Here is a 12,133-nt window from a genome sequence, read left to right as displayed (position 1 = left end):
AAAAATAATAAGTTTTCAGTCCACTTCTTCCCAAGATTTTTATCTCATCATCCCAGAAAATTATAGGCGTTGTCCTTGACCATAACTGGAACCTCATGGAAAATACCGAGGCAATCAGCGCTATATTTCCGCCCTCCAATGTTGTAATGGTTTACTAAATAATATCTGAATACATAAGCACATGTAAATATGTACGTGTAACTCTCACATCCGAGTACGTACGACAATATAATTGGTATCAATTTAAAGGCCAACCTCTCCACTTGGATCTTGGATATATTATCAACTTTTCGGGTCTATGTCCTTTAGGAGTAAATATTATATATTATATACCGTATAATACAAATTTTGTCATTTTTCACACATTTGACCCGCTAAATATTGACCGATCTTTATCAAAACAGGCATGCTTATTCATTGGCCCTATCTCCTTGTCCATGTAAAATTTCTTCTTGCAAAATTTCGTGAAGATTGGTCCATAACTGTGGCCTGTATCGTCTTTACAAATTATAAAAGACAGACGGACAGACGGACGGACACACATGTCTAGATCGACTCAGCTGGTCGAGATATGACGATCGGTATACTTAAAGGTGGGTCTAGGATCAATATTTCGCGGCGTTACAAACTCTTGGGGCTGCACAAAGCTATAATACCCTGACAACATAGTTGTGTAGGGTATAAAAATGGGTAAGTATGTATATATCTATGTTCACAAAGGGTATACATATACATGCTAGTAGAATGATGGCTAAAATCATGTTCATAACCATTTTATTTACAAAACAGTCCAATCGGACAGACGAAGCATCTTTAGTGGAACCTTATTTATATGAACCTTACTCAATTAACTTTAGAACATGTCATTCGCAAAACAAATTAAATCTTCCTGCCAATCGGGGAAAAAGTGTGTAGCATTTATACATTTCTTTATAAGAAAAGGTAGAAAATGTCTCTACTACTAATAATTACAATAATTCAGTTAGAAATTCAAAATACAGAAAAAGTGATAATTATGCCCACACTTTATCAAATTAACTGTAAACGAAAAACCTATACAGCATTCTATTGGCAGCGCATTCCACTCCGTAATTTGCACAATAGCCGTAAACAGCATCGACCTTGTAATGTACACGACTAATATCGGGATGCTTTGATTTAATATAATTATTTTTAGTGCATCGTAGAATATAGAGAAGCATAGGACTGCGGGAGCCTTATATTGCTAACACTAGTCGGGTGGGGGGTTCGGGTCCTACCTAATCTATACCATTTATCCATTACACAATTAATTTTTATTACAGACTCCCTTTTTTTAATAAAAAAAAACAAGAAACTTAAATAAAGGTCAAAAAAGGACGTTAACGTTAAATTGAAATGTGATAATTAATTGATATTTTCTTTATAGTGGAATTAATTTCGCCCAGATGTTGTTGGGGAATGTGCTTCAATACCCGCACCTACCTATGTTCCTTAAGCACTATAAATAATTTCGAAGGAACCCCTAATTCGCACTAAATCTTTATATTGAGGATCTTATCGTTCGAGAAGAAAACATCATGAACAATTTAGCAATTCATTTTAGATCTAATATTAAATTTATTCAATCCATAGTACTTCATTTGTAAGATTACTTAACACCTAAAAATTTAATTATACGAGAACAGTTGAAGTAGTTCTTCTCATTATAATATATAGAAAAATCTTGAAATATAAATAATTATAATACATACATATGGGAAATTACAAAAATCTTTTAAATTCCTTGAAGCTGAGGTTTGCAAGGTTATAACTCGCGAAATATGAACATATTGCATATAATTTAAATTCAATTCTATAAAATGAAGTGTTCTTGTCAAAATCTTGAAATATTGGTAATAAATAATAAGTTGCGTGGAAGCTGTGATGGTGGTAATGTAAAAAAATGGGTGAAAATGTGTTGAAGCCAACGAGTTTTTTTGTGTTCGTTCCCGATTTGTGGCTAAACTACACAACGCACACACATGTGATCAGTGACTAAGTTGCAGAATACCCCATGGACAATATGGTTCTAATGTATGATTTTTCGATATAATCACTGCATCCACCCAAAATGGATGCTGACATTTTGAAGCCGGATTTTCGGTGTTTTTTGAATTTTTCTTATAATTAGGATGCGCATCCAGACAATAGAATAAACTAATTATAGGATCGTAGAACTCGTGATTCTGCTTCGTTTAGTGTATATCTCATGAATGTGCTCACTGTAGCTTCTTTGCAATTGGGTTCCAAAGACGAAAATTTAGTGCGTAAATTTTTATAAAAAACATATTTTTTTAGTCTAAAATTAAGAAAGTCCATTCAAATTCCGTGGAACCCCGCGTGATTTTAGTTTTTTTACGTGCCGGATCTAATGAGCCCATCCATGTTCAATTCCGCCCATTAAAACGGCGGATATAGGTACCTTGAATGTGGGAAAAACTGCAAAAACTTATTTTGACAAATTCGCGTAAATAATCGCGGTTTTCTTCGAATTAATTTTACATGCATTTATGCTTGTATTGTCAAATTCGCGAATCTGCGTGGAAATAGGTCAAAAATACATCGATACGCGAATAATATGCGTATTTTATCCAAAATTGATTGTGGAGGCACATCCGCGGTTCTTAACCGATCCTTTTAAAATAGGTGTCCTTTTGCGTATTTTCATAGGAGATTACTAAAATCGGATGCGCATAAAAATCGTATGCACGTTGCGTGATTTTTAGCCATTTTTAGGGTTTTTGCATAGTAAAGTGCATCGAGTGGCACACTTTAACCGCTAAATTAAACATTGAAAAATTAATAATTATTGAAAGACATTGATTCGGTTTATACGAAAATCGCATGCGCATCAACTGATTTCAATTAATTCGCGAATTGCAAGCTTTTCAATATTGATCATTTTTATGTATTGTAAATGCAATATATTTAGCCATTAATGACGTCGAAACTCTTATCAGATGAATCTGCCGATATTTAACAATCATCTAAAAGAATTTGCAGAAGAAAGCGTCGTATATTTTAGAAGATTAAGGCAAAACCGTATCCTCTTAACCATACTAAAAAAATCGAAAATTCAAAAAAAAAAATAGTTTTAATTCAAAAATTAATTTATTTTATTTTCCGATATCTTCATGTTTCTATTTGTTTTTCGCGACTATTAAACCGTATTTCAGTGTGATTTGACTAGTATGCAAAGAAAACAATGGTGTTTAAGCATTTGTGAAGAAATTCGCGAATTACAACGAATAGGAATCCATTTAATATATATTTGAAATACAAGATTTAAAACCGCTATAACTTTTGTGCGCAGCATCCGAATTTGTGAACGCGAACAGATTTCGAATCAGCATATTTTTCTTAACCTATGTACCAAAAATCATAAATGTGCTCGCAAAAAAAATTTTCAAAATTTTTTTAATGGAATTTTAAAAGAATTTTGTAATTTCCCATATATATGTATATCAATATAAACAGATTTGAATTATAAAATTGTACCTAATTCTTTTTTGAAATAATATTGAGAAAACAAAAGCAATATTAGACCATTAAACCATATGAGGGTTAAAATTCAATATGCTGCTGCGCTTACGAAACAACGAACATGAGATCAAAACAATGAAACCATAAATGCAATAGAACAGTAGGAATGTCATTAACATTATGATAATTATTAAGTATGTTCTGTTAAAACAAAATTAATAGCTCTCTGTTAATGTACATTTTCATGGTTCTTCTCAATTTTGATCTATGTTAAATGGATCAAGGCTCTGTTATTGCTTTCACTTTCTCTCTACAGTTATGATGAACACAGAAATGAAAAGTAAATCTAGGCAAGTACTGATTGGGCGACAAAGAAAGTTTATTGATATGTTTATCATTATGTACTTACATTTTTAGAAATGGAGAAATTTTAAACTCACCAACACTTCCCAATAGCAGATGTATGGTGTTGTTGTTGTAGTTGATGATTGCTATTAAAGGAGTTTAACAGGCAATGATAGAACTTGCATAGATTTAGCTTTGGAAAATGATCTTAAATATAATTTAATAATTATCCATATGTAGATATATTGAAATGATGGTGGTATTGATATACGGTTACGTAATTGTGATGATGGAACAGCTACTTCTTTAACTTTTAATACATGTTGAACTGGTTCAAACTTCATACATCCCACAGGCAAAACAGGTCTTAATTCTCTATGGGATACACTTTAATTTATGGATATTTTGGTTTAAAGATGATAAAATTCATACTAAGAATTACAGTCTGGTTCGAAAATATAATTTAATGTGTCTTCCAAGCCAGATATTCAAAATCTTCAAATCTGCAACATCGGTGTGATGGCTTATACGGACAATTTCATAGGCAATGCTTTATGCGACAATGATGGATTTAATAGTTTATGAATTTAAATCATTGGTTTCATAGCGTTGGGAACCTCTGGACGGATAATTAGGTGTGGTGTTGTAATTTGCATATGCAGTCCAAGGTTTTTGTGCAGATCGAGGATGGTGTGTACTGATTTTGCCACGTGTATGCAGGATTTTAGGTTATCCTTAAAAAAAATCTCAGGTCGCCACTCCCCTGTGGGCAACAACGACCTGAGTGGAATAGTGACGCTGGATGATAGGTTTTTTATGCACAAGTTGCGTTTCAATATTTTTGGTTAGGATTATGCAAGAAACACGAGATTAATTGTTTCTAAGCGTAACTTGGACAGCCTAGGAGAAAAAAATTGACTGCTAAAATTTTGCACAAATTTTTATTACCTGCAATGCACTGACTAAAATGACAAAAATTATGGTGATTGTTTTGAAAACAAAAAAAAAAATCCAAGTCAAAAACAGGAACACTCGAATTTTGTATTAACCAAAAGAAAGTTTAAGTCACTTTGACTTAGTAGTTGGCATACCGTTCAATAATGATGTTTCGCTGATCGTGTTTAATGATCATTATTACATCATTGCCTATTCTGTTTGTTTACCTTATGAAATGTAATATACATTCAAGTACAAAAGTATGCGCCGGTTTAAAGCTTTTAATAGTGTTATTATTTTTGTATGTTTATGAAAAATAATCATACTTTTTTTTATATTTACAAGAGCGTCATTACAACCTATCCTCCATAACTCTTTTCGACTGCATGTTGACCGGCGCGGAGATTGTTGTGCCTTGCGCCCGAAGTGTACATCCTGGATCTAACTCCACCACCCCTGCAATGACAGCTCCAATATTTTCTGCGTGTGTGGTTTGCACTGGAGATGCGCGGAGGTTATCCCAAATATTTTGAACATACACTTATTATCCTTGAAGCTTTCGCCTTCAACAATTTACATATTCTCCGCAACCTTGTTTCTGCTTTACTCGGCAACTTCAAATTCAGCGGAATATGCTATGCCATCTTAACTATTTCTTCTTGCAGCGGAAACGGAGTAAGCAGCGACGGATTTAACTTTCCATTATTGATGTCTATCAGCAACGACAGCATACTCACTTGAATTTTCTCGTTGTCTTCCACAATTATCTGAACCTCTTTAGTCACCATAAAGAACTTAATGGATTCCCGATACACGAAGTACGACTCCTTCATTATCTCGGTTATGTTGAGAATTCTGTCTTCGATATTTTTGCATTTCGTGTTGACCTCTTCTGTAGTTCGTCGCAGGATGTTCACCGTAGATTCTACAACCGACGCCTGTTGCTTAACCAGATACTTCAGGTTGTATTGATTATAGCCTTCGGTCATCGGCGTCCGTGGTTCCAAACAGCACATGTTGTAACGAGCCGATAAATTCCAATGGTGCTCTTTTGGATCGTCTTACGTTTATGGGAATAATATACTTATTCGTCCATGGAGGTTAATTGACGGTCCTTCTCAATCACGTCAAATAACGTCTTCATGTCAAAATAGGCTATCAGATTCTATGTCGAGGTCACCACGTCCACTGATCCCACATGATCTAAATACACTACTGTGGAATTCTTCATTTCCCCGATTTTGGCACCAATTGGATCCGCCTACCATCATCAACACCAACACGTACCCAATATTGACTTTAGGTACGAAGTTCATCCAAGTGTAGTTCACAGACACTCTATCTTGATAATTGGTCTTTTCACTTTTAACGGTTGCGGTTCGTACTAATCTCTTCCCGGATGTGTCTTGCGTATTCTTCCCAACGGCCAACGAGCTGGATGCGTATCTTCAGTAAGCTGGATGCCTTAAAGTAAATCCGGCCAAAACGGACGTCAAAAATATGACAGTTTGAATAACACACTTTTCGGAACAAATTGATAACCATACCAAATATCTGGGGATAATGTTAGACAGAAAACTGAAATGGAACCAGTAAGGAAAGCAGTAAAGTCGGGCTGGGCCGACTATATGATACCCTTCACCACTTTGGATATATTGTACATATGTATCCCCTCCAAGGAACATACGCAAGTCTTTCTGCAACATATGATAAATTTAATTTCATTCGGGCAGATTTAAAGTCGACTTCGTACCATGGGACAAATTTATTAAAAACGACTTATAGCAAAATTAATACACGCTATTCGGTCGCCGCACTGTTAAAATTTTAATTTCATTCAGACATCCATTCGAAATACATATGGAAGCTATGATAGCATCTACATCAGTTTCAACGAAACGCAATAACGTTATTTAAGTCTCAACTTGATACGTTGTGCCAAAAAGCGTGTTAATCGGACAAAAATTAGAAGGTTGGTGTACCATTTATGTCTATATCGAAACAAGAACCGATTTTTCCGAAACTTTGCACACATCATTCTAGACTTAATTCAGCACACTGTGCCAAATTGCATGCAAATCGAAAGGTATATAGGAACTTTGGTGCACCATTTACATAGAATCGGAAAAAAAACTATAAATGGGAGCTATATCTAAATCTGAACCGATTTTCTCGAAACTCGGCACACATCAGTCTGGACCTAATTCAGTACTCTATGCCAAATTTCTTGTAAATCGAATGATATATAGGGACTTTGGTGCACCATTTACCTTAAATCGGACGAAACTATATATGGGAGCTATATCTAAATCTGAACCATTTATGTCTATATCGAAACAAGAACCGATTTTTCCGAAACTTTGCACACATCATTCTAGACTTAATTCAGCACACTGTGCCAAATTTCATGCAAATCGAAAGGTATATAGGAACTTTGGTGCACCATTTACATTGAATCGGAAAAAACTATAAATGGGAGCTATATCTAAATCTGAACCGATTTTATCGAAACTTGGCACACTTCATTCTGGACCTAATTCAGTACTCTATGCCAAATTTTTTGTAAATCGAATGATATATAGGGACTTTGGTGCACCATTTACCTTAAATCGGACGAAACTATATATGGGAGCTATATCTAAATCTGAACCGATTTTCTGGAAACTTGGCACACATCATTCTGCACCTAATTCAGTACTCTGTGCCAAATTTCATGCAATTCGAAGGTTATAGAGGGACTTTGGTGCCCCATTTACCTTAAATCGGACGAACATATATATGGGACCTATATCTAAATCTGAACCGATTTTTCCCAATTCCAATAGGGTTCGTCCATGGGCCAAATAAGTGACTTGTGCCAAATTTCATTCAAATCGGATCATAAATGCGACCTGTACTTTGTTTACAATTTAACATCTACAGACGGACGGACTGGCGGACATGCATATATCGACTCAGAAAGTGATTCTATGCATATTCTCAAAAGGAACCATGTGTCTATTTCGTTTCCTTTTGCCTGTTACAAACATATGCACAAAGACATAATACCACTTTTATATGCTATTTCGGGAAGTTTTTCAGCCGAAATTTTTACTATCGCTAGATATAACGTTAAGCCCAAATTTTGGTATTTTGAAGAATTCAGATTAGTCTACCATAACTTAATGGTAGACTTCACCACAGTGTGGTGAAGGGTATAAAAACAGGACCGGGTGGATAAAGCTCACAGATGCTGGTCCTTCTGCAGAAGAGCTATGGGCTCTAAATGCTCTTTTAATCCAAAAATGATGCACTGGATCCATAAGAGCAATTCTAATATACGCCTCGGTGGTCTGATGGACAGGAATGGTCAAAAGTGTAAAATAAAATTGTTACAGAAAGTCCAGAGAACATGCTGCCTAGATATATGCGAGGCAATGAAGACAACACCGAAAAAGCTCTGAAGACTATATTATAAAACATTGACAAACAAATAAGATATGAAGCTGCCGTCGCAGCTTTAAGGCTTAAAATTACGTACGCGTGGATGGACACCGGACACAATAGACTGCATCAAATTATGTCACAGACCCTCATATGACGCTACGCTCAAAAAACCTTATATCTACGAACACTAACGAACATTTGGCTTCAATGACACCTTGTAAATGTACCTTTTAAGATATGAACTCAAAATTGTATTCAAACACTATACTATGCTTAAGTAACCTTATAGACATAAGTCTTGTCATTTGTTTCTGACATCCCAATTTTCCCATTCTTGATATACATTTCAATTCACTTCCATTTAAATATTTTATAAAAACACAGCCTTGAAATTTCTGCATTCCCATCGTTTCCATGCTTCCATTACGAACACATCAATTAAATGCAATTTATTGATTTTATCGTAGTCAGTCAGTCCTGCAGTCTTACAACCTTGTTCTAATTCTTTATTTTCTTTCATTTTCCCTTTTCTTTTGCAGGTTTCCTGGTTTAGGGAAGAAATGAAATTCTTTGAATACGTGAGTGGACGCAAGCCGCCGTTTAAAAATTTCACCTTGGAAGGAGCAACGATTGATGTAAGTATCAATGGAATTCATCGTAGTCGTCGTTACTGTCGTTCAACAGCGATAGCTATGCCATTTTGTCCACATTGCCATTGCAATTATTGTGAAAGCAAAAAAAAAAGAATAATAATAAAAATGGATCGAAAACAAAAAGGAAAATTACGAATAAATATGAATAAATTAATAACAGTAATTACTTAATTGTTGACTTTTCTCTGTCCTCTTTCTCATCCATTATTCTTCTGTTTTTTCCCCGATTTTGGTGCATTTACATTTGGAAACGGAAATAAAGCGTGAAAATTCAAATGCTTCCCAAGTGACGCTGGCCAATGTCGATTTCAAATTGTCCGGGCAATTTCATTGTGAAGTATCGATGACATCACCGCTGTATACCAAAGCATCTGGCGAGCATTTAATGAGTGTTTTTTGTAAGTATTTACTTTGTGTACTTTTAATGTTATTAAATACAGATTACAGTGGACATTATTTATGGTATACTTTTTAAATGCTTTTTGTATACAAAATTATCCAAGTGATCTAATATTAGTTGCGAAACATGTTCCACTGTACAATTAAATAACAATTATTATTATTACAATTGTTCATTAAATAAACGCTAAATGTCCAATACCAAAATATTTGTTTGTTATTATTTGGCAATCGCATTAATTGTATTAATCTTCTATATTATTTTAGTACCCCAAACTGGTAATCCGGTAATTAGGTTTCGCAAACGTAGCCCAGTGGCTGTTGGTGAACGTCTAATGGTCCTTTGCAATACAACACGAGCTCGTCCACCACCACACATTACGTGGCTCATTAATAATCAAAAGGTAAGATTTTGACATTTATTTAATGGAGGTTAATCCAAAATAAATATCTAATAGTAATATTTTTGAAAGCATTATATCGAATCTCTATATATAATGAAATCTCAGAGTAGGATAATCTGTACCCAGTCCAAAACTAAAGAAACTAATATTGCTAGGTGCCGCATAACTTCTTCTGTTTTAAATCAGGTATTTTATTCACATTATAAAAAACAAAAACGCAAAAATTATAATGAAATAAATAATAATTTATGGACAAAACTAAAGCAACTCCACAGTACAAACATATTATCTCTACAATTTTAGTTATTTTTACAGTAATAATTACTATGTTTTGGTTTATATACTTACTAGCAAAAAATATTTCATATGGTATCGTAAATACCGTAAATTTGTGGTACTATAGTTTGCGATTTAGTACTCTTCATACAGATAAGCACTATTTTCCGAAATCTCTCTTACTTCCATTAAACAGATTAAAACCAGTAAGGAAAGTAGTAAAATTTCGTGCAAGTCGAAAGATATATAGGGACTTTGGTACACCATTTACATTAAATTGGACGAAGTTATATATGGGAGCTATATCTTAATCGGAACCGATTTTCACGATGTTTAACACACATCGTTTTAGACGTAATTCAGCCCGCTGTGTCTAATTTCGTGAAAATCGAAGGATATATAGGGAGTTTGGTGCACTATTTACCTAAAATCGGACTAAAATATATATGGGAACTATATCTAAATTTGAACAGATTTTTCCCAATTTCAATAGAATTCCAGCTCTGTCTGTTCATCAAAAACCAAATTGTACCAGATTTGGTACCATTCTGTACTTTTCGTACCCATATTCTAAACTTTGTCAAATCTACACTCCCACAGTAACCTAAGTTCACCAATGTCCAATTTGTAACAAATTTTGTGCTTTTCGTACCCATAAGTACGAATTTCCAAAACTACCCCAGTAATGTTCTTCAATAATAACCTTTAGTCCACATTTAAGGATTCCCGCTCTATCCGTTCACTACACTCCAACAGTAATTTTAATCATATATTTCAGGAGCCCAGCCCTATCCGTTCACATAAATCCAAATTGTAGCATATTTAGTACCATTTAGTACTTTTCGTACTTTAAGTTTGAATTTTCAACACTGTCTCAATCCTGTACTCTAACAGTAATTTTATTTTCAAATATATGTTTTTTTATATCAATCTAAATAAACTTAGTACCATTTAGTACACATAATCATGCATTTTCAAAACCCTTTCTCACCCTTAATTTTGATTCCAAATTTTAGGGTTCCCGCTCACTCAAAACGAATTGTACCCTATTTAGTACCATTTAGTGTTTCTCGTATCCAAGAGTACGAAATTGCAATACTACCTTAATTCTGTGATTTGCATTCTAAATTTAAGACAAATTTTCAAAATTTAGTATTATTTAGTACACGAAATGACAAATTTTCAAAACTACCGACATATTTCAATCCTGCACTCCAACAGTAATATTAATTTAATCAAAATTTCAGGATCTCAATCCTATCCATTAGTACCATTTAGTACTTTTTGTTTCTGTAATTAAACTACGTCAATCCTACACTTCAAAAATAATTTTAATTCCAAAATTCTGGAGTCCAACTCTATCCACTTAATCAAGTTGTACCAAATATAGTACCATTTAGTACACATACGTACTATGCTTCCATACCTTAATTCTATATTCTAAAAGCAACCATTATTCCAAATTTTAGGTTTCCAGCTCTCTCCGTTCACCCAAATCCAAATTGTACCATATCTAGTGCCGTTTAGTACATTTCGTACACACAAATACGAATTTCCACAGATGTCTCTATAGCTCAATCTTCAACAGTAATCAGAATTCCAAATGTCAATATATGTAGAATTAGAACTAAATTTAGTACTTTTAGTACACTTATAGGTCGAATTTCCAAAAACCCTTTTGTACATCTTTCTAACTTTCCATCAGTGACCCACATTCCAAATTTCAGAATACGCGCTCTTCCCGTTCGCCTAATACAAAGGGTACCATATTTGGTACATTTTAGTACTTTTCGTACCCTTCTAGTACGAATCTCCAAAAACGCAGCCTTATCTCACGCCTACACATCAACAACAACTCCCACTCAAAATTTCAAGCTTCTAGCTTTAGCCGTTTCGTCTGGGCGATGATCTGTCAGTCACTCACTCACTTAACACTAAGCTCTTTTATATATATAGATTCTTCTTATATATAATTTCTTATATTTCATTTTGAAATGGATTGTATTACAATAATATGTGTCTGGTTTTCAATTATGACTTACTGCGAAAAAACAAGTGAAAAATCGATGGATACCCTCCACCATAGATATACTGACATATACTTGAAATTAATATATGGGGAACATATCAAAAAGTGGACCTATACCGATATTTTTACAAACCTATTATGTAAACCATAATACACATTTT

The 12,133-nt window shown here is 34.1% G+C and overlaps 1 protein-coding gene across 1 annotated transcript in view; it reads left to right on the top strand.

Moving 5' to 3' along the window:
• LOC133327683 (uncharacterized) overlaps nt 1-12,133 on the top strand; it is a 52,978-nt gene that overhangs the window by 18,520 nt on the left and 22,325 nt on the right. The window contains exons 3-5 of the mRNA XM_061536245.1: nt 8,751-8,846; nt 9,127-9,262; nt 9,531-9,667. Of these exons, the coding sequence (XP_061392229.1) occupies nt 8,751-8,846; nt 9,127-9,262; nt 9,531-9,667 (369 nt within the window). The remainder of the gene's footprint in view (nt 1-8,750; nt 8,847-9,126; nt 9,263-9,530; nt 9,668-12,133) is intronic.

This window comes from Musca vetustissima, unplaced genomic scaffold (assembly GCF_032173495.1).
Source record: "Musca vetustissima isolate MV318-11 ecotype Yass unplaced genomic scaffold, APGP_CSIRO_Mvet_v1 utg28969, whole genome shotgun sequence".
Classification (NCBI taxonomy): domain Eukaryota; kingdom Metazoa; phylum Arthropoda; class Insecta; order Diptera; family Muscidae; genus Musca; species Musca vetustissima.
Note: the sequence above shows the minus strand (reverse complement) of the source record. Positions and strands in the feature narration are given on the sequence as shown.